At 40.3% G+C, this 23,416-nt stretch overlaps 1 protein-coding gene across 2 annotated transcripts; it reads left to right on the plus strand.

Annotated features, from left to right (window-relative positions):
- Nucleotides 1-684: 684 nt before the first annotated feature.
- Nucleotides 685-22,838, plus strand: ndufa10 (NADH:ubiquinone oxidoreductase subunit A10). Of its 2 annotated transcripts, XM_074657792.1 has the most exons (11): nt 685-689; nt 13,351-13,474; nt 16,315-16,483; nt 16,942-17,157; nt 17,351-17,437; nt 18,599-18,720; nt 18,869-18,948; nt 19,109-19,163; nt 19,278-19,363; nt 19,644-19,752; nt 22,633-22,838. In XM_074657792.1, exons 2-11 carry the CDS (start codon nt 13,400-13,402, stop codon nt 22,699-22,701), a joined length of 1,068 nt encoding a protein of 355 aa, XP_074513893.1. In that variant the 5' UTR covers nt 685-689; nt 13,351-13,399; the 3' UTR covers nt 22,702-22,838. The 2 variants fall into 2 exon arrangements, with proteins under 2 accessions (XP_074513893.1, XP_074513891.1); XM_074657790.1 differs by lacking the exon at nt 685-689 and having other exon boundaries at nt 13,298-13,474.
- Nucleotides 22,839-23,416: the final 578 nt, after the last annotated feature.

Consider the following 23,416-nt stretch of genomic DNA (forward strand, 5'->3'; position numbering starts at 1 on the left):
CAAAGTTTGCACACACAGCCCACACTTTCAGCTCGAATTTTCAACGTACCTTTACCCATTAGTTAACTTGCCAGCTAGCTAACTAACCACATGACACATTTTACACTGTGTTTTGACAAATCAGAATTAAAATCCAGTTTATTGACAAATGGGTTTTTACCTAGCTACAAGAAATTTGCTTTGGTGGTGTATTGGTGCATAACTTAAAACATAAGAGGCAATTAAATTAAAAAGAAAAGAAAGTATTGCACAAATCAAGAAACATAAATATATAATAGAAGAAAATTACAGTAAAACATTTGAAAAAAATATGTACAATATATCTGAATTGAAATGAAAGAGCTGTGCAGCTTTTTAGAAGGGGTAGTTTTGTGCAGACATTTACAAAATTGTCCAAGTAATGTGCAAAGGTTCACAGTACAAAACATAAAAAGAATGTGCAATAGTCCCAACAATGTTAATGTAACGCATATAGACAGATGTGAAGATGTTAATGTAACATGTAGTGTCTCTGGGAGGGGATAAAGTCTGTGTCAGTGGGGATCCTGGGCCTTGGTGATGAGGCCTGGCGAGAGGTTCTGGTCCTGATGGAACGCAGCCTCCTGCCAGAGGGGAGTGATTCAAAGAGTTTGGGTCCAGGGTGGGAATCTTTCCTGTCCGCCTCAGGGTCCTGGAGGTGTTCAGGTCCTGGAGGGATGGCAGATTGCAGCCAATCACCTTCTCAACGGAGCTTATTACATTCAGAAATGAATGGATTTATTTGGCAAATGAATGGATTATGTCTGCTTATGATACGGTAAAATGTTTCTATCTGCATATGACAGATAACCCCTACAGTATATATCCATTTTATTCTGGTTATTTCCCCATTAATTCCTACTAATTCACATGGAAATTCCTGGAATTTTGCAAAACTACACATGCACATTATCTCCACAATGACAACGTGTATTGTTATTTTATTTTTGTGTCACAACTAAATGATTCCACCTCTAAATGCACGGTTTGATCGGAGGGGTGTTTTTCTTGTTTTGCTGTCTTCAGTGAGTGTTTAGTGTTTTTACAGACGCAGCTTTATTGTTTGTGTCACTATTGTCAAAACATGCATACTGTTGTTTCCTGATTAGCATCTGAATGAACAAAAACAAAACTACAAACACAGAGCAACAAACTTCAAAGTGCAAAAAAAAAAAAAAGCAAAAGATGAAAAGAGAAGAGCAGACAGACGTGTCACGCTTTCATCAGGAGCTTGAGCGGTGTTTGCTCAGCGTATCTCTGACAGTTTGACTGCTGGATGACTGAGAGACGCCCGAGGTGGAGGCTCTGACATGAAGCGCTGCCGTGTCTCTGAGGAAGGATACTCTCTGACTCCTGATTTTGAGGTCTGGCACCAAATGTAGATATTACATTTTCATAAACAGTGCATGGGCAAACATCGAAAATATCTTGAATTGAAGGAATTTATTTGTTTGTTGGTGAGTCGGTTAAACTCTTTAAACCTGTTTGATTACTGGTGTTGAAAGAAATCTCTGCACTGAAACTTTGTGAACGTACTGAGATCATAACTTAAATAATACTCAACCCTCTGAGACCCGACTGACTCTACTGACTTTCAGAGGCTCCAGTAGGCTGACCTCAAGATATGTGCATGAAAATGGGTTCTATGGGTCTATGGGTACCCACGAGTCTCCCCTTTACAGACATGCCCACTTTATGATAATCACATGCAGTTTAGCTGTTATTTTCGCCTATTCTAAAATGATGTATTTGAATATTTCTGCATACTGGGGTCCCTAAACAGTCTTGGAATTACATAAATTGGGTATCACTGTAAAGCGGAGACTCTTGTGGATCCAATGAGCCCAACTGTATTCATGTGTGATGATGTTAGTCCCCATAGGAGACATTTCATTGTAATGAGACCACTGTTTTAAACTTAACCTCATTGTATAAAATGACCTGTGGTGACCTCTAGGATAATCACAGCCTCATGAAACTTTACAGCCACAAACTAGAGACCTAGAGCATTCAGAGGATGGATGGCTTTCCTAGGAAAATGTCTACAGTAGAATCACCAACTGTCAGGGAAGTGGTGACTAAAACTGAAACATAAAAGTCATCAATAATGCGGTTGTTTTTTCAGAAATCTCTTGTTTTCTGACACATCTAACACTGCATCTGAACAAAACGATAAATCACGTTAAAGAGGTGAGGTTCTTTTCAGCTTATGTTGACATTGCTATCTCCATGAGAGCTAGTTAAAGCTAACCCACCTGCCCACAGGCTTTGACAGAGAGACTCCCACATTGAGCATGATAACACTGCAGCCCAGCACCCAGGGAAACGGGAGATGTGAACATGGCAGCTGCCGTGCCACAGGATTTGGCGTGTGGTTGCTGGTGAGCCCTGTGCAACTGTTCCCATGCGTTTAATCCACTGTGTGCTTGTTTATTTGGCCCCGGTGCATTCCTGTGTGACAGCCACCGGTGCTCAGCCTTCAACGCCATGCTCAATGTCTTTATCTCACACTAACTTTAGAGCCATGTTTTATTCAGCCCAGCAGTGGTTTCCATTCAGGAAGGCCGGCTACCTCACTGCCTTTTTATTGTTCTCCACCCACTGCATAACTTCCCCCAAACTTATTACAACACCGCTTTTTTTTTTTTTTACCGTTTCAATTTCACCATTCGAATGGTTCAGTCTTGTCCTGGGGTCTGTTGCGCTCAGAGACAAAGTATTTAACGCTGAGGCAATGAAGCTTGCACACTTTGAGGGAAGTGTTACGAATCTGCTGTGATTAATTTGTTCCTTTGCTCTGAGCGAGATTTACGGAAACTCATTCCCACCAAATTCACACAATAAAAATGCAAATTATCATCCCTCAAAATTAGGTGTCAAAGTCAAAATGATTTCTTAGTATAATGACTTTCTAACTCAAATGTATGACTTCATATGTCAGAGTTAAGACTGTATCAAATACATATGATGTAAGTCATAATTACGAGACGGCACACTCATAGGTGATCATAGTTACGTAGGATACGTCAGTGATCAACAGGGTGTCACAGTCTGGCTCTACTGGACGAAAAAACGGGAGACACATGGATATACTTAACAAATAAATATAAAAAAATAATCAAAACAAGGCAAATAAATAGTTGGGAGGAATCTGTAAAGGAAGTAGTGCTCAGGCCTTTATGCATGAGGTACACCGGGGCCAGGTGTGTCCCATGCTGCTGAAACTCTCCAATCACGTCTGAGAGAGAAAACAACAGCAACAGCAAAGCCACCAAGCAGAGGGGCCGTCACGAGGGCTAAAATCCATGATTGTGACTCACTAGGAAGTATTCATGAGATATTATTTCATAATTCTGACTCACTAAGTCATAATTAGTGAGTGTTGAGCAGGACATTGGTCAGCAAACCTACCATGAATGAATTAAGGGGAGACACTACTGGTGAATGGGGAAGGTATCCCCATGAAACGACCCCAGTTGATTACTATCATTAAGGCAATTATTTTTGTATGTTACAAGTTTTCTTAAATCAAGACCTTTCTGTGTGGAGTTTGCATGTTCTCCCCGAGTTCGTGTGGGTTTCCTCTGGGTTCTCCGGTTTCCTCCCACCAACCAAAACACGAATACCCCCATCCAGGGGGTGTTGCATTAGGAAGGGCATCTGGCGTAAAGCCTGTATGCCAAATCAATGTGCGGATCAATGACCCGCTGTGGTGACCCCTAACGGGAGCAGCCGATAGACCAACAACAACAACAACAAGATTTCTGAAATATTACAGTATGTTTAAATATGCAAATGTGCATACATTTCCAGACCAGGAACCCGAACATTGGATAAAGCTAGGTTGAAAATTCTTGTTTCATTTTGTCGACATATTAGAGTCAACATTTTGGATATCTCTTTTTATCACTCTATAAATCAGAAAATACTGTAAACAACATTAAAAAAAATCTATTTAAAGGCCTTTAAAGATATAGATTGTAAAAATTCACTACATTAAGAAACTACAGGTGAATAAAAAACTTCCCCAGCTGATTACTTACATTAACATGATAATTGTTTTGTATTACAAGCTTTCTGAAATGTTATGTTTAAATATGCAAATGAGGCATTATCTAATGCTAACTTATTTATTAATTTAGGAGAAATCTACAGACACAATTAAACATAGTAGTAAAAGTAGTAAAATAAACACCTCAATGTGTATTTTGGATATTTTCTTTCCACTAGTCTGAAAGAAGACATGTTATGGAAGCAAAATATTAAAATTGATCAGCAAATGCAAAACGATCATAAGTCAATATCAGATATTAAGACATTATAGTTTTACTTAAATACAAATAATCAGGTTATTTAAATATTAATCCTGATTTACTACAACATGGATAGTTTTCTCCTTTCAAACGTTATAAGTGTGTTTGTTTTTGTGGTGGTAATGATGGGTTTCCATGCTGCAGCTGCAGTAACGGGAGGACAAGTAGAAACTCTGCATCGACCATCAGGCGCTCTCTGAACAGCAGAGTCCTTTTCAAACAGGCAGAGGCTTGACGAGAAGCAGGACCGCTGCCCTCTGGGAAGGGAAGGAATCGCGTGTGAAGGACAGGAGGGCAGTTTTTCAACACAGTGAGATGTAGCTGAGAGATCCATTACACCCTCAACCACAGCGCCATTAAAATGAACGGAAGGCCGTATATAAAGCACCCTGCCAGTGTCATGATTTCTGTTCATTTGCACTTGTGTGGTCAATTGTGTGATGTTATTAGTTAGGTATGGGGGTTACTGCTGTGCTGTTGGTCGGAAGCCAGACGGAGAGACCTCAATGTCAGAAATAAAGTAGGTTTTGGGGGCAGTACCCTTCACAGGTTATGGGTTTCTATCCTGTGTCCCATTTGTGGTTAAGCTTAGACGGCTTCTACTGTACGTTAACGGCTTCAGTGCTAGAAAACGATGCCAAAGCATGAGCTTTAACTTTTTAAATGTCTCCCTAATTTTTACGACGTGCTGTACTGTAAGCTGCCTAAAATAGCCACCATTATGCGTCAGTAGCCAGAGGTGGACCTGGTGGGAAAACAAATGCAAGACATTCACAGTTACAGATATCTTCAATGCAAACTTGTTGCATTGGCAGTAAATGTTTCACAATATCTGGATTGCATTATGTTTAAAGCAAAGTGCAAGTTAGTTGTATATTTTTAGGGAGACAGCCACATGCTTCTTTTCATGTGCCAAAAGGAGCATTAAACTGAGGTTCACACGCCCCCCTTATTGCTCGACATATTTTATGGGATTTTACTGTGAAAAGCTTCAGCGACATGGTTGATGTAGCATTTAACGGCTAAGGATGGACGTGCAATACGTGCAAAAAATAATGTCAATATTGGGGCAGCTTTTAAATAATTTTCATTATTGATTAATCTGCTGATTATTTTCTTGATTATAGAGGACTTATTTTGCTCATTTTCAGGTGCATACTTGTATTTTGGGTTTCTAACATGTTTACATACTTTAATGTTCCAAAAAAACTTTATTTTCAAGCCCAGTCTGCTCTGATTGGTCAGCTGGCCCACTCTGCTGTGATTGGTCAACCGAACCAAACCCTTCGGACTCCGTTCCAGCTCCGCTCCAACTAGCTTTGTTTGAGAGTGTGCCAAACTAGCCGCTATAGGCAGGTATTATGCAAATGTGTTACTTGGTGACATCACCACATTACAGAAGAAAAGGCAGGGGTGTTTCAGGCAGTTCAGGAGCAGTGTTTCTGTGGGGGAGAATAATTCCCTTTGGTGTGGACTTTGCAGACTTTTCACATGCACAAACAACTATATAACACACTAAAGGAAAGGTAAAATGCACAAAAGAAAACAAAATTGTTTAAGCTATAATATGTCAGAAAATAGCCCCCAAAAATGTCCATCACAATTAAACCACCAAAGGGGATGTCAAACCTAAAAATATTCAGTTTGCTGTAAAGATGTAAAACAACAAATCTGTGAAATTGAGAAGCTGGACTGGCGAATGTTTGATATCAGATAAATGACTCAAAACACTTGGACTAATAAATTAATCATTCTCAAAGGCTGTTGCAAAATGCTGTGAAAACCCTTTTGTAAAAATAAATAAAAAAAACAGGTAAAATTGCACAACTCTGCAAAATGATTTCATATTGAGCATCCTGCAGTTGTTCCCCTGTGTTGGGAAACAGGAAATGATACAAGGCGTGAATCAGCAGATGCCAGTCTAGCTGTAACTGTAACGCTGCTGCCAAATTCAGATTCTAATCCTCCACAAATAGTCAGTCAAATCAAGGAATTATTATGTATCGCACCGCAGTCCACAATGTCAAACAAACAGTGTCCATCAACACCACATTATAAATCCAGTTGATTTATATATTAATAATTAGTCTAGTTTTTTTTTAATTGTGCGATGCACTACAAATGCAAAACACATGTTGTGAGTTTATGAAGTGGAGATGAAGCTGCAGCTGCTGTAGGTGTCTTTGTACAGTTCAAGGCAGGTGTAGAGTAGAGCAGAAAATGTGAGCTACTCTTTCTGTTGCCATGCCTTTGGGTTGTTTTAATGATAAACAATGCAGGCAGACCTCCTCCCTGCTGGCACTGTTAAAGCCGCTCCAAACTGCAGAGGAGTGAAATAAAAGCTGCTGTAAAAGCAGCGGAAATTTGGCAGAGATGGATTTGCCAAACCCCTCAGCTGGCCTCACAGCCGTGAGACCTGAATGTGGAGTATTGTTGTTTTACTGTTGACTAATTACTCTGGTTCCTGTGGAGGGGGGGGGTCTCTGTGCGTCAGGATGTGAACACAGGAAAGAGTTGGTATTACTGTAACCCGTAAGTGTGTGTCGAATGAATTCAACTCTCAACGCTGGCTGCAAGGACTTCTTTCCAATCTGCTGAGTCTTTTAATAAAGCAAATCATGAGCATCATGAGGTGGAGGAAAGATGTGAAGTAGAGGTCATAAGTAAAAGCCACCGTGATGTGGACCGCCATTTTGAAGCCTCAAGTTTGTAATCTTGGCCATCGCCATCTTGGTTTTTGTCCGTCACCATGTTGTTTATTTGCAACCAGAAGTGACACGAGAGGGAGGAGCTAAGAACAACCGAACGCTGAAGAAGACATTTTTAGGCAAAATGTTAAAATGACGACATCACGGACAACTCCCAGACCGGACAACGCCGTGGTAGCGACCTGTCAATCACAAGGTAGCCCCGCCCTAAAGCATCCCCTGCTTTATGGTCTATTTGACTCTAAATGGGACCATCATTTACTAAATGAACATCATGCTGTATTGAAGAAGACTTGAAACTAGCGATTGAGACCATAAACTCATGTTTACAATGTTTACTGAGGTAATAAATCAAGTGAGAAGTAGGCTCATTTTCTCATAGACTTCTGTACAATCAGACTTCTGTTTGCAACCAGAGGAGTCGCCCCCTACTGGCTGTTAGAAGCCGCATTGGTTTCACTTTTCAGACCCGGAGGTTGCTCGCTGGTGATTTATGCAACGGTGGATGTTATTGACATACGTCACTTTAAATGTTGCTGCCGCAAGGAATTGCGGGACGGCATTATCACCTTTCCTTTCGTAAAGGACGGTCCAGTGAACCCTAAAGGAGATAAGAAAGGAAGCATTGAAGCACCTTTCCTTAGCATTAAGAGGATTCAAACAGCTCTTATCATGGCTGCTACTTCTGGGTCATTTCACTCAGTTAGGAACCTTCCTAAGCTAAAAAAAAAATTCCACCGCAGCCTCAGTGTTTATGGTGACCCCTCCTGACCTTTCCTGTAGTGTCAACAGCGGGTTCAAATTGCTGCTGGCACAAAAGATATCTCAATCCAGGAAATGTTTTACTTCCTAGATGAACCCTTTTGTTTATGATGACCCGCTCCTGTCTCCTAAAAGTCATGTTTATATACAACTGAATAGTTTTGCCTAATAACGTTTTGGTGAAAATATAATTCCAGTTTTTCCAGTCCACACACTGCTGTGTTCTTGTACCGCAGAGACGTCATAGAGCGGTGGTTGGGGTGGATGGTACAAAATACAGGGCTTTGGCAATGGAAACACTTTGGGTAAGGTTAGGGGAATATCACAATTTTTGTTAAATGCTTTAAAAGAAAACACGTCCTGTCTGGTGTCGAACTTTTTCCTTTGATTCTCAGGAAAGAATAGAGAATAATTTGCCCCTCTGGCGTAAACTTGTATGAATCTCTGGAATAAACTAATATTCATCTGTTTTTATTCATTTTTTGCTCCTGCTTGAGTATTTCTTTCTCTTAGTACTCTCCATTTCTCCTTCCGTCTCTCACTCACTGAAGGTCCTTTCAGACACAATGCGTCAACGGCACTACTGCGCTGTGAACCCCGTTATTTCCAATGGTTTGTGCTACGCCATGACGGCTTTTCGCTACGTCAAGCCCAACTTTGGGATGCTGCACGCTGTTATGTGCACAGCGGCAAGCACAGCTCAAACATGAACTCAAACTGCGCTGTTTCACGAGCATAGACAGCTCTCTTCCGCCGGGAAACTACATTTAGTGTAGCTTTATTGTCGTCCGAGTGGAAACAGTAGAGCTTATAGACGCTCTGCAGTGCCAGAAACAGGTTAAGTACCGTAAAGGAAAGAAAAGTGTGAAAATGTGCCATAAATCGGGAGAATTGTGACCCCGGGAGGAAACCGGGAGAGGGCAATGAAAAACGAGAGTCTCCAAGGAAAATCGGGAGGGTTGGCAAGTATGAACACAACCAGTTGTCATCCGTGAAATATGACTGTTTTGTATCTGACAGAGCTAAGAGACTTGTCTCGGTATCAGATGTCGAGGGACGTGACAAAGCGTGACAAGCTGAACGGGCTGCACACCCTGCGCACTGTTATTGGCTGGGGGTTACACCCTCACGTGGGACCCAAAGGCTGTACGCAGACGCCCAGGAACGACCCGAGTACAGCAAAAGAAGAAGAAAAGAGAGAATACAGGCAGAGGGCTGCAGGGACTCTGCAGAAACAGAAATCACCACACATTTCTAGCGGGGCATAAGTGATGATTGAGAGGGATTATTCTTGCATATTATACCTTTACCTGAATTAGATCTGCCTGTGGGTTCGGTATGAGCTGAGTTCACTGTGCAGAGCTGAAACACTAGTGCTCCTCACTCTGAACGGAGTATGAAATATGAGTTGGTGTAGTTGACTGTCAGCCGTGTTTACATTGGTGGTTTCCTAGCCTACAGCAGAGGAAAGAGCTAGTGAGTCACATTATGTGTGCTGACAGACTGGAGGTGTTACGTAAAGTATTCAGTATTCAGGTGTGAACGTACTGTATGTGTCTTAGCTGTAGGGGAAAGTGCAGGACAAGATGAGCCAAACTAAATAAGAAGGTGATTGCAAATGTGTGAAGTCATTATTATCACTGTGAAAACAAGAGTTAGAGGGAGAAACATTGATAATCATTGTTTGGGTATCGTTCTCTGTAAACTAGCGTTACAGTTACAGCATCTCCACCACACTACACCTGTCCTATTGGTGGCTCATCGCTGTACTGCAAAGTCACGATGAGATGGCAGGCCATGTTTAAAACCACATTATGTAAATTCTACTCCAGATCATGAAGATTCAAAGCACATGTTCATGCTGAACCAGAAACATTTGTATAATGACTTACTGGACATCTCAGGTTTTCCATTGGATGTGAACTCAGAGCCGTGGTGACAATAGAAGAAACAGAGAACATCGTGTCGCTTCAGGCTCCACGTAGGGGACCATGAGGCAGGGAGGGAGGGGTATTATTACACACACTGTGGTTGTATCTGACAGGCTAATGTGGTTTAAATCCTGCTGTTCACACCATCACATAAAACCTCGGTCTGTGTAGCGTTATGAACATTTACATTTCTTGTGGGAAAACAAACCGAGCTAAATTATTTATCCCATGTGTCTCGTAAGCCCGGTCCAAGACAACTTTTAGCTGTTAACGCTAACCATAGAAGATGAAAACATACATATAGAGGCCTGTCGCAGAAGGAGCCAATTAGTATTTCTGCCAGTGGTGGAACTCAGATCTTTTACTTTTAAGTCAAAAAAGCAAAACAGTGTAGAAATATTCTGCTACAAGTAAAAGTCCTGCGTTCAAAATAGTAATAGTACAAAAGTATCAGCATCAAAATAACCTTAAAGTATTAAAAGTGAAACACATTCTGCAGAAGAATATGATGCATTCATGTGTTCATCACTTTAATGTTGCAGCTGGTAAAGGTGGGGCTAATTTGAACTACTATACATACTGCTGGAGTAGTTTAATAGATAATAATTCATATGTTGATTATATTTTGTATTAATAATTTGAATCTGCAAAGTAAGTGATAGATTCCCCAGATTTCAGCTGAACAGGAAGACCACACATAATACAGATGAAGTGGTGCCTTCACAATGAAACGGAAAAAAAGCCTCTATAATTAGGTCCTAATAAAATGCCTCTTCAAAAATAAACAAATGCCTCTTTGATAAGAGGGGGTTTCGATAAAAATAAACCAATAAATATCTAAATAAATACTGCAAGGCGTTATTGTTCTGCAAGCACAAACTCTTGCACGAATAGCATAATTCACTGCAGTTTCAGAATGCCCCAAAAATCACCCTCAATCAGGAAAGCAAAAGACAGACAACAAAGAAGTCTCAAAAGGGCCTAAATACCAGACTCTCTGGCTGACAATATCAGCTGAAATGAGGTTTGCATTAAAGGGACTGTTTGTAACTTCTTACACATATAAATCACCCGGGTCGGTGTCCCATGCCCGCTCGCGTGTGGCTACGCTGTTCAGACTCAGACTCCAACACAAACTACACGGAAGCACCAAAACTGCAAAGTTATATCTAGTGAAGCCCGTCTTGCAAAACAGTGTTGGCCGCGGTCGGAGGACGCGGGGGAGACCGTAGCTTTGGTCTTGCGGTCGGGAGGCTGAAGCAGAAAAAGCCAACTCTAGGATCAGCAGTGATTCATGGAGAGACCTTCGTCTGGTCAGCTAACATTACTGCCAAGCAGCTGAAATATATAGTGATATCGTGGTTTTATCTGACGTGTGTCGCCTCACTGTTTTGAGCGATGCTCGTTCATGTCTATTTAGAGCGAGCACAAGCGCGAGCCCGACGCTGACTTTCGTTGACTTAATGGCCACAGGTGTCGCTGTAAACAAGCATTTCTGATTCTTACAAACAGTCCCTTTAAGTCAAGGAAGGATCAGAATACAGTGTGCAGTTCCTCACCTTTCTGAAGCCCTAAAGAAAGGTCGTCGTCACACCCTGATTGGCCGAGAGAGGAAACGCACCAAGCTGCTCTCAGTTGTTAATTAGGAGCCAACAGTCCTCAAACCCAACAGATGATCAGAATAACCTCCAATGAACTCAGGGGAATTGGGAAATTTAGCTAGAATGATTGGGAAAAGGGAAATGACAGCAAATACTAAGAATGAGGAACTGCTTTAAAATAAATATAGTGGAGTAAAAACTGCAATTATTCCCTCTGAAATGTACAGTAGAGGTGTAGAAGTATAAAGTAGCAGAACATAGAATTACTAAAGTAAATCACCTAAAGATGGTACTAAAGTACAATATTAAATTAAATATACTTCCAGCCTACATTTTTATTGCATACGGTCACATTATAAAACCATTTCTTTAGACAGATTTGGGATTTACTGACATCAGAGGTGAAGCAGGCTCATTTAAAACAAACTAATACTGCCATCTGCTGGTGAAAATACAGACACACACATGGGTCTAGTATAGAGTATTCACATATAGATTAACTTCTATTCATATATCATTGTCTATGATCAAAATTAAAGACACTTACTAGAATTATTATAAGCATAAAAGTCATTCTTATGTTGAAAATTTGCATTTTAGCACACAAGTAATTGATTACAAAACCCAGATGATTAGTCAATTAATCGATTAGTGGATCATCATCAAACATATTTACTGTTTAGATCATCACTGCTATGTTTTTAAGCAATATATGCCATTAGCTCGTTCCACCTCGTCAAATGTGAAGATTTTGTAGAAATAAACTGAATATCTTTGAGTTCGTGACTGTTGATCAAATAAAACAAGCAACTTGAATGTGTCACCTTGGGCTCTGGGGATTTATAATGGATATTTTTACTATTTTCTGACATTTTAAATTTATTCCAATTGTTTAACAGACCCTGATTGTTTGTTTTTTTGTAATTTTTTTTGTTATTATTCATCTTTTCCCTTCCTTACATTTTATTTGTTGTACAATTTATTTTATTTTTATATTATTTTTATACTGTAAAATATATTTGCAAAATTTTTTGCAATGAAAAATCTGAAGGTGTTTTATGTATCTACTGTATTGAACTTTGAAATAAAGTTAAATATATATATATACATATTTATTTCTTTATTTTTAATTTATAATGTTTAAAAACTAAACATTATATTATATAATTTATAATCTTTATAATGTTTTTAGACATCTTTTCCTTTCCTTACATTTTATTTGTTGTATAATTTATTTCCTTTTTATATTATTTTATAATATCAAATTATTTGCAGTTTTTTTGTAATGAAAAATCTGAATGTGTTTTATGTAACTACTGTATTGAACTTTGAAATAAAGTAAAAAAAAAATAAAAAAAATAATATATACATATATATATATATATATATATATATATATATATGTATATATTGTAAAAAAACATTTTTTTTTAAACTATTAATGTACTTATCTTAATTTTTGCAATTTCAGACATGTTTGGTTCATCAAAATAAATAAATAAAATATATTCAGGCAACAACGACTACATACTCCAACGTATAATGTATAAGACAAGACGAAGCAAAGTTCAATTTATTTCATTTAAATATTATTTTTATACTTTAAAATATATTTGCAGATTTTTTGTTATGAAAAATGTGAAGGTGTTTTATGTAACTACTGTATTGAACTTTTGAAATTTGTAGTAGATGAAAGTATGAAAAATAATAATAAAAAAAAAGATTTAAACAAAACAAATGGTCGATTAACAATGATTTATTTGAACAGAACAGGAGGTCTTTTAAATTAAAATTGGATGCTTTGTAAAAGATTATAATTTTTACTTTTTTGAATCTATTAATGTAAATTTATTATTTAGATTTTTGCAGTTTCAGACATGTTTGGTTCATCAGAAAGAAATACATTCAGGCAACGACTACAGACTCCAACGTATAATGTGTGAGACCAGACTGAGCAAAGGCCCTCCTCCCTGTGACGTGTTATTCAGTAGCCGGGTTGCGGTCAGGTCCTCAGGAGGGTTCTGGTTCTGGTTCTGGAGGACAGGCAGTTTAATCAGGTTAACATCATGGCTCTGAGGCTGATCCGACTGGTCCTCCCAGGAGGAACAACAGCTCTAACAGCGGTGAACGTGACTCAGCAGGTAAAGACAGGAGCAGACTCTCAGTAGTCCTGAAAGACGAGCTCAGGTTTACAAGGACAAGCTGCCTCTGATAGCCTAGCCGCCGAGCCGCTAGCATCACAGACTGACAGGCTGCCTGCTGGTTTGTTTATCATGTTGACAGCATGTCGAGAACCAAGAAAACCAGCCGTCATCTCACTACATGTTAAACTATATTTATCGACGTTTGCATGAAGATCCAAGTCAGTCATGTGGAGATATCACCTTGTAATGATGCTATCTGGTGAAGCTAGTCTCGATGCAGAGATTCAACCACATATCTGCTAATTTAAAGTCGTTGTCCCCATTTCATACCTCAAAACTCATGATAGGAGGTAAATGTAGTTACACTAAGCTGTGTTTTAATTAGTTACACCAATCAGCCTGCTCTAATTAATATAAATGAAGTGGACAAAATAGATTAGATTCAACTTTGTCATTACACAGAGTGACTTATAGGTACTGAGACAATAGTCAGAAGTGCAAAATGTAGTAAAGTACAGATTAATATAAAGGAAAAACTACTTTACACTATAAAAAGTTACTTTACACTATACCTCCTATATCCCTACCACTTTATAGACTGCACATATGTACATATTACATTTATTTATTGATGGACTGTACACACTATGTTCACCCATTCACTCTGCATCTTTTATATCTCTATTCTTGTTTTTATAATTGTTGTATACCTTTACCTCTCCTGTGTTTCACTCTGTTTGCTGATGTTGCTGCTTTGACACCTGGATTTCCCTCTGGGGATTAATAAAGGCTCATTTTATCTTATCTTATCTTATAAATGAAGTGGACAAATAGATTAGATTCAACTTTGTCATTGCACAGAGTGACTTATAGGTACTGTCTGAGACAATGAAATGCAGTTCAGCATCTAACCAGATGTGCAACATGCAGTAATGTGCAGAGTAGTATACAGACAGAAGTATAGAAACATAGTGTGGACTAAACAGTAAGGGGTATACTGTATATACAGTATCAACAGTGTGTATTAATATGCTAAGATATATGAACATAGTGGGCAGTGCAGGTATAGTATGAAATAGATAGTGCAGAGTGTAATTACATGTAATATTAGATAACATAGTAGAAAATATTATAAACACTTCAAATTGGACTTTATTGTCATGTGTATTAGAAATATAATGAAATTATTGTGCTCTGACTCTCTCTGCTTTAACAAAAGGGACATACTAGACATAAACAGTACACAATAACACAAAGAAAGTGAGGTGCATGTCGTTGTGTCAGCTGAGCGGGATGGCTGGTATTCTTAATGATGTTTTGGGCTTTCTATTTGCAGCGAGTTATGTAAATGTGATGAAGCTGTGGTTGTTCTGTGCCAGTGATTCTTGCTGCTGTCTTTACAATCCCTTAAAGCATTCCCGAGCAGTCAGGTTGCCAAAGCATACTGTAATACGGCCTAACGACACTCGATGGTACTGCGATAAAAGTTCACTAGAGTTTTGATTTTCATACCGAAACTCTTGTGATGAGGAGTTCAGAGACCATGTGAGGGTGTCTGTGATGTGTGAACCAATCTGTAAACAGATGACTCATTCATGGAAATAGGAATAGGATTCCCTCTGATCTTTCTTTTGTCTTAATGACATTTAGAGAGAGGTTGTTATCATGGCTGGTTAGATCTTCCACATCCCTCCTATAGTCTCCCTCATCACTGTCCCTTTTAGACCAATCACTGTGGTGGTCTCTGCGAATTTTATGATGTCATATTTGGCAAAGCAAACAATGTAAAGTGGTCGCGCACATCCAAAACTGTTGTAGGCCGTTGTAGGCCAGTGGGACTGGTCCTACTGGACCAGTAGAAGACAGCAATGAAAACTGTAGAAGAAGGTCTGCACACTGTAGCTCCCTTTAAGAACAATTTATTGGCACATCTTAGTTTGTGACGTTCCGAGCAGATGCTCTTCTTCAGACTCAATAAATCTGCTCAGAGACTTCATCTTTAAAGCTCAGATTAAAGATATTTGGCACAGCAGTCATGTGTAAACAGACTGTAAAATAGGGGACCGAAACATTACTATATTTTCATTATAGCTCAATATAATTCAACAAAGCATCACAAACCACAGCCTCCAGAATGATCATAAAGTTGGATCAACGCGTCTCTAATACAGCTCTCAATAAAACCTTATTATAACCTACATGAAGGTTGGATTTATTAGTTTTAGCTGGTTGCATCAGAGAAACCAGCAGCCCACCACTGCCTACTGTAATTCATCATCACATTATCAGTGGGCTCTATTTAGTATCGATTGTTGTTGTCACTACAAATCAGGTTTCACAGGGAGGAAAGTAAAACAATGTATTTCACAGTCTTATCTGTGTCAGGGCTGGATTACCAGCTGAGCAAAGCGTGCAGATTGTGCCGGGCCTCAGGTTGTTCGTGTGGAAATTACTTTTTGGTCCTTTTAATTAATTGCAAATTTGTTTGTGTAATATGTTCCATTAAAACACAATAAAAACTGAAATGGTAACGGCTCTATGGTTGTTTGTACATTTCACCCTATCTTGAGGCTGTTGGCCTTGTTTCAAATCTAGTTTTAATACCTGTTTATGTCGGATGAAATGATGTTTACACAGTACATATTGTTACACAAAGTTCAGTTGACATTTTCACAAACTAATTTACATCCAGCAAACCTGGAGCAACGTAGCGTTCCTGTGTACAAATCACTTGGTTTTGTTTTTTTTCCCGTGCAAAATGAGTTGGAGGGAATGTGCGTGCATTAATCTGGCTCTGCTCTGTTATCAATTAAAGGTGTTTTTTTTTTGTCATCCAGGCAGGTGTTCACACCAGCTCGGTGAGAAGCCTCCGGTATGGCTGGTGGGCCTACGCACTGGGCGAGAGGACGACGCCGCGGTTAAATCAGCACAGTAAAATCATCACCTTGGACGGCAACTTGTCGTCAGGGAAAGGAGCGCTGGCCCAGAAGCTGGCCGACAAGCTGGGTAACTATCTCACTGTAGGGATCCTTCACTAGAGTCTGACTCAAGCAGTGAGTCCCTCAGGTTTATAGTCATGCAGTGGATGGATGAACTGCACGTGATTATCATAAAGTGGGCATGTCTGTAAGGGGGAGACTCGTGGGTACCCATAAAAACCCATTTTCATTCACATATCTTGAGGTCAGAGGTCAAGGGACCCCTTTGAAAAAGGCCGTGACAGTTTTTCCTCGTCAAAATTTAGTGCAGATTTGGAGCGTTATTTAGTCTCCTTCACGACAAGTGAAGGCACCAATGGATTCTTTAGGTATTTCTAGTTTCATATGATACCAGTATCGTCACTCTAGCTTTAAAACTGAGCCCGCTACATACTAAAAATCACAGCCACTGACTGAGTTATGGGAAGACAGTGTGGACAGTATTTGTGTTGAAAACAATAATAACTTGTAGTTCTGTGCCTACAGGGATGCTCTACATGCCTGAGCCCGACACTTTCTACATGGACAAGATGACCAAGGAGAAGGAGCCACTTCCCGTCGACTTCAACGGGATGTGCAGCCTGGAGAAGTTCTACACGGACCCCAAAGCTGCAGACGGAAACAGCTACAGACTGCAGCTGTGGATGTACCTCATGAGGCTGCTTCAGTACTCCGACGCCATCGAACACCTGCTCACCACAGGTAGCGCCCACTCCGATCTGTGCATATTTTAAAATCCATGTTTGTGACTGTTGTATATTATTAAGTTTGCAGCCATTGTGATATCAGCAGAGTGATTTAAGCAATCATATTTAGAAACGGATGTGTGTGTCTGACAGGATGGATAATGCATTAACAGAGTCGCTCACCTACGTCCTGATCTTCTGTGTTTAAGGCCAAGGCGTGATCCTGGAGCGTTCTCCCTTCAGTGATATCGTCTTCCTGGAGGCCATGTTCAAAGAGGGATACATCAGAAAGGAGTGTGAGTATTTAGTGTCTTCATTTATTGATATTTCAGTAGCCTCAAATATAACAAATATTGACAGGGATTTCTCAATTCACTTCTGTTTCCTTCTCATTTGGTTTTAGTTGGTAAATAAGATAAAATCATGAAAAGAAATGTTAAAGCGGCTCTCTGTAAGAATCAGAAATTGCTTGTTAACAGTGATATCAAAGGCCGTTAAGTCAACGACAGTCAGCGTCCGAGCATCGTTCAAAACAGTGAGGCGACACACATAAGACTGAACGTGATAGACAAGCATCATGTTGATTAACGATAGCAACATTAGCCAGTTAAAACCACAATATCACTCTATATGTCACCTGCTTGGCAGTAATGTTAGCTGACCAGACGAAGGTCCCTCCGTGAATCGATGTTGAGCCTAGTGTTAACTTTTCCTGCTTCAGCCTCCCGACCGCGGTCAGAAGGAACAGGGGAGACACCGGAGTTTTGGTCTCCTGGGCCGGAGTTGATAACGTTACTCGCACCGGAGTTAACCCTCGCTGTCACTTCACACAGCAGCAGGGAAACGAGACACGGGAAACCTCTGTTGGTCTTGAGGAGCTGCAGCATTTATTTCTGTACAAACTGCAACTTCCACTGTACATTCACTTGATATTCTCAGAGCTGAACTAACTCTCTTCTACTCTGCTGCTCGCTCGTTTTCTCACACAAACTGCCACTCTCTCTCTCTCGGTCTGCTATTCTCTCACAACACTAGTTTTCACACAACTGTTGGTAACATTCCTGTTTTGCAAGACGGGCTTCAACTAGATATAACTTTGTTTTTTTTGTGCTTCTGTGGAGTTTGTGTTGGAGTCTGAGTTGTGGGGGGGGGCTGGTCGTTTGTTGGCGTTAGCAGATTCTATTTCTAAGTAAACGTCAGCTATAGTTGCACACTGTTAGCCCTGTAAACGGAGCTTGAAATAAGGCACTTGCGAGGGTGTGTTTTTCCTGGAAAACCGGCCAACATTCTTCACATTAAAAGCAGTCTATGAGCTGATAGAGGAAACCCAGAGAGACGGGAAGGTCTCATTTTTTTAGGTTATGTTACAACCTGTTTACACACTGGCAATAAAAAACGGTTATACGTGTGAAAACTTACATCCAGTCCCTTTTAAAGAACCGTCCTGTGGCTTGCAGGTGTGGAGCACTACAATGAGATCAAAGGCATCAGCATCTGTGAGTTCCTGCCTCCTCACCTCGTCATCTATGTTGACCAGCCAGCTGAGGAAGTGCAGAAGAAGCTAAAACAGAGCAGCAAGGTAGAGAGACGCAGACACTGAAACCACAGGATACTATCATCTCCGTAACATACTGTAATAAATCTGCATATTTAAAAAAAACAAGAAACAAACACAGCTTTTTAATCAGCTTCATGTTAACCATGGATTAAAATCTCTTTATTCTCAGTCCTATCTTCAGAATGTGCCCCTGACATATCTGAAGGCCATCGAGGACAGCTACAAGAAGTCTTTCCTGCCCAAAATCAGGTGAGTAGTTGAACTTAAGTAAAACAAATATGTAATAGATCTCTGACCATTGTCAAAATACACATGAATCATACATGATTCTCCTGTAATTTGATATTAAAAAAGCCAGCTTGTGTTTTATTTTTCTTACCTAACTGAGGTTTGTGTGTTTTTCTTTTAGCGAAACAACAGAAGTGTTGGCTTATGATGCAACCCAAGCCCAAGATGTAGAAAGGGTAAGACTATAGTGGGCAGTAGCTGGGTGATTCATTTCTTTGGGTGTAATTTTGAACCCTAAAATCTATTTACTGCTTCTGTAGACAGCGTTATTTATGGTGTTTGGTCCTCAGGTGGCAGAAGACGTGGAGTATCTGAAGTTTGACAAAGGGCCGTGGCTGGAGCAGGATGATGTCACCTACCACCACATGAGGATTCTGTGAGTTCTTGATTAATGGTCTACGTTTTCCACATTTAAATGCAAATTACACAGAGGAAGACCTCCAACAGGTGAAGTCGGGATTCTCAACCTCAGCCTCCGTTTGTCATACTCATTATGGATAAATATGCAAAGTACCTGAAACGAATCACGCAGGCAACTCAAAATGCAGATTCCTTCTGATTGCCTTTTATACGCCGTCCTCCGCCCATAGATCAGCACACATCAGACGCTGCTATGAGCTCATTTTTTGTGCTGTCATTTCCTCTGTGTTTTACAGCGTGGAAGACAAACAGATGGTGGCAAACCTGGCCCACATACCCAAGTTTCTGCCAGAGATAACCATCGGGGCCCACGACTACGATGAAAAATACTACGCCTTTAAATCGGTATGTAGAGACAAGATGCTCGTTTGTTTTAATGCCTCTAATTTCTTTAACGCAGTCACTCAATGTGATTTTTAGGTTGTAGCAGGCTCAGTTTTGAAGCTACAGTAAAGCTACTGGTATCAAATTAAACTAGAAAACCTATTGAATCCATCGGTACCAATCATGTCATACTAGGAGGTTAAATAACGCTCCAAACTTGATCTAAATTTTGGTGAGGAAAAACTGTCATGGCCATTTTCAAAGGGGTCCCTTGACCTCTGACCTCAAGATATATGAATGTAAGTTTGTTCTATGGGTACCCACGAGTCTCCCCTTTACAGACATGCCCACAATATTTGTCATTGTTTTGTGTTGTTAATTGTTTTCCAATAATAAATATATACATACATTTGCATAAAGCAGCATATTTGTCCACTCCCATGTTGATAAGAGTATTAAATACTTGACAAATCTCTCTTTAAGGTTGATTTTGAACAGATAAAAAATGTGATTAATTTGTGATTAATCGTGATTAACTATGGACAATCATACGATTAATAATAGTGGCAAAATAGTCACACCCACAAAGCATGGTGAACGAGATGGGGTCCGTGTTTCAAGATGGGTCGGGTTGGTTGCCGACATCGCCGCAGACCCTGCACTGATCAGTCCGTCGTGGTTGACAGTCATGCAGTGAGCAGGCCAGGGGGCCCCGTCCCTCTCCGCAGGGAGAGAGGGCACAGCGAGTCCACGGCGCCGGGAATCAGTGAGGCAGGGCTTAACAAGAAGAGTGCCCGCTTGCCCGGGACAAGTAAAATTCCACGATTGGCTAGTAAATCCAGCAATCTCGCTTCCTCCTCATCTCTGTTGAGAGTTGCTCATGCCGACATAAGGCCAGCCAGCGCCACGGAGCGTCCATCCCTGAAAGCGCACCGTTGTAAAGGAAATGGGCGCGCTGGATTTATTACACAAGACAAAACGAGAGCGTCATTGCGAAATGGAATGCGGCACAATAATCGTTTTATCGATCATCTTGTTTTCATAATCGTAGGAAGACAAAATTGCATTAATCGCCCTAATGTGTACACAAATACAGATGTTAGTGTGTCTTTGATGAGCTATATCGGCCGACGGGTTAGCCTGCCTTGAGTTCACAGTAAACTAAGAATAAGAAATGATCATGTTTTCTAGCCAACACGATAAATTCGAGACGAGGTTGTTGTGTCCTGATCCCAACGATCAGCTGGGAACATCCCTGATGAGACATCGCCTGCTGTTGGCTGGTAACATTAATTAGCTGTGTTGCAGGAGTCAGAGTTGCCCTTTCATTTTGTCATTATCTGAGGATGAGTTGTATTATCTTGTGATGATCACTTTATTGAAACCAACAACATGACATTGAGGAACCCCGCCTCTGTCTCTCTTGATACTGAATACTTTTATTTCTCTACCCTTTGCCACGTAGAGCCGGTGCGGTGCCGTCGTCGGCGTCACGGAACTAATTTCCTTCCGCTGAAATATTGAGCGACTTCGTAGTTTCAAGGAGGCAAATGCCAGATATGGAATATTCTACAAGGCTTTTGGTATCATCAGTCTTGCAGGGAAACATTTGGGTCTGACCTTTTCTGTTTATCGACTGGAGACTTTTTTGTCTCCCCTTGCGGCAAAAATCCGGCTGCGTAATGCTACAGGAGGCTGTGACCTGACATTTAGTTCTGAGCCCCGGATCTCAGTGGAAAGAATGAGAACTGTGACACGCGGTTGGCGTAATCTCCCTCAGCGACACTTTAGATGACAATGTAAAGTCACGGAAGGACGTTTGCAACACTGATGTATTACAACTTTCATTCAATTCAGGAACAAATATTGAATTAATGTAAAAAAAACAAAAAACATGAAGGTATTCCTTTTCAAAATGTTTTTACTCGCATGATTTAACTGATTATTCAACTATGAAAATAATTTTCTGCGGATCAAATAAACAACATTCCTGCATTACTCGTAAATATTAAAAGTCTTTATATTTAGTGTTGAGAAGTATTAAATTGATCTCTGCAGGCAACCCGGTTATCTTGATTAGATGCTTTCAACTATTTAAATTAGAACAAGTTCATTTGAAATACAAAATTATTAGGGCTGTCAATTGATGAAAATATTGAATTGCAATTAATCACATGATTGTCAATAGTTAATCACGATTTATCGCAAATTAATCGCACATTTTGTATCTATTTTTTATCAAAATGTACCCTAAAGTGAGATTTGTCAAGTATTTAATCCTCTTATCAACATGGGAGTGGACAAATATGCTGCTTTATGCAAATGTATGTATATATTTATTATTGGAAATCAATTAACAACACAAAACAATGACAGATATTGATCCAGAAACCCTCACAGGTACTGCATTTAGCATAAAACAATATGCTCAAATCATAACATGGCAAACTGCAGCCCAACAGGCAACAACAGCTGTCAGTGTGTCAGTGTGCTGACTTGACTATGACTTGCCCCAAACTGCATGTGATTATCATAAAGTGGGCATGTCTGTAAAGGGGAGACTCGTGGGTACCCATAGAACCCATTTACATTCACACATCTGGAGGTCAGAGGTCAAGGGACCCCTTTGAAAATTGCCATGACAGTTTTTCCTCGCCAGAATTTAGCGTAAATTTGGAGCGTTATTTAACCTCCTTTGCGACAAGCTACTATGACATGGTTGATACCGATGGATTCTTCAGGTTTTCTAGTTTCAATGATGTTTCTAGCTTTAAAACTGAGCCGGCTACAACCTAAAAAGCAAGTTGCTTTGATGCTTTAAAGAAATTAGTGGCGTTAAAACATGTGATTCTGAAGTCTTGTTCCTTTTAATTTAATTGTCAATTTGTTTTGTCCTCGTAGCTCCCTGGGAAGAAGTATGCTGCTGGTTATAATGCAGATGTTGGAGACAAACACATCTGGCTGAAGTGAATGAGTCCTGTGACTGATTCATCCCTCGCCGCTGGCTGATCAGCTCCCTCAGTGAGCTCGTATTGACCCGGTTCCCTCCTGTTGTACATCCTAAATAATATGTATGTATTAAAAGAATAAATTTTGAATCTACAAAATGTCTTTTGTTCTGACTCTGCATGCCAGACGTGATGCATGAAACCAACGGTGACTCACTCTTCCAAAGAACAGTCAGTTACTTTAAAAAGAACAAAGTCAGACTCCAGCTGTGTTTGAATGCACTGCCCTGTGTTTAAAGCAGTGACCTCATTTAGGATCGTAGTGGGCTGAAGCTCCTCCTGAGCCTCTCAGTGCTGGTCTGGAGTATCCGGGACCTCCTTCCCGACCTCAGCGGGGAGAAAAGGGCCGTTACCCTGGTGGTTGGGGTCCTTAATGATTCTCCTAGCCTTATTCTGGCAGCGCCCGGTGTAAATATCCTTCAGGCAGGGTAGAGCACGGCCTGTTTGCTGGAGGAGGCTCTTGTTCTAATCAAGAATTGATCAGCAGCACAGATAAACCGGGCTCCGTAGCAGAGTACACCAGAGAGATGTAGGGGGGGGGGGAAACTCCAATAACGTGCTTCCTGAAGCCAGATCTCAGCTCCCTCTTCACCACAACAGTCCGGTGCAGTGCCCCAGACTGTACAATCTAATCTAGCTATATTAAATTGCCCACCAGTGGGTAGTGAACAGGTTAC

The sequence above is a fragment of the Sebastes fasciatus genome, chromosome 14, assembly GCF_043250625.1.
Source record: "Sebastes fasciatus isolate fSebFas1 chromosome 14, fSebFas1.pri, whole genome shotgun sequence".
Classification (NCBI taxonomy): domain Eukaryota; kingdom Metazoa; phylum Chordata; class Actinopteri; order Perciformes; family Sebastidae; genus Sebastes; species Sebastes fasciatus.

Excerpts from the sequence above, each read along its gene's own strand:
- ndufa10 (XM_074657792.1), top strand. The coding sequence starts at position 13,400 with ATGGCTCTGAGGCTGATCCGACTGGTCCTCCCAGGAGGAACAACAGCT. Across the intron at positions 16,484-16,941 it reads GAAGCTGGCCGACAAGCTGG|GGATGCTCTACATGCCTGAG; the intron begins GTAACTATCTCA and ends CTGTGCCTACAG. Across the intron at positions 19,364-19,643 it reads TACCACCACATGAGGATTCT|CGTGGAAGACAAACAGATGG; the intron begins GTGAGTTCTTGA and ends TGTGTTTTACAG.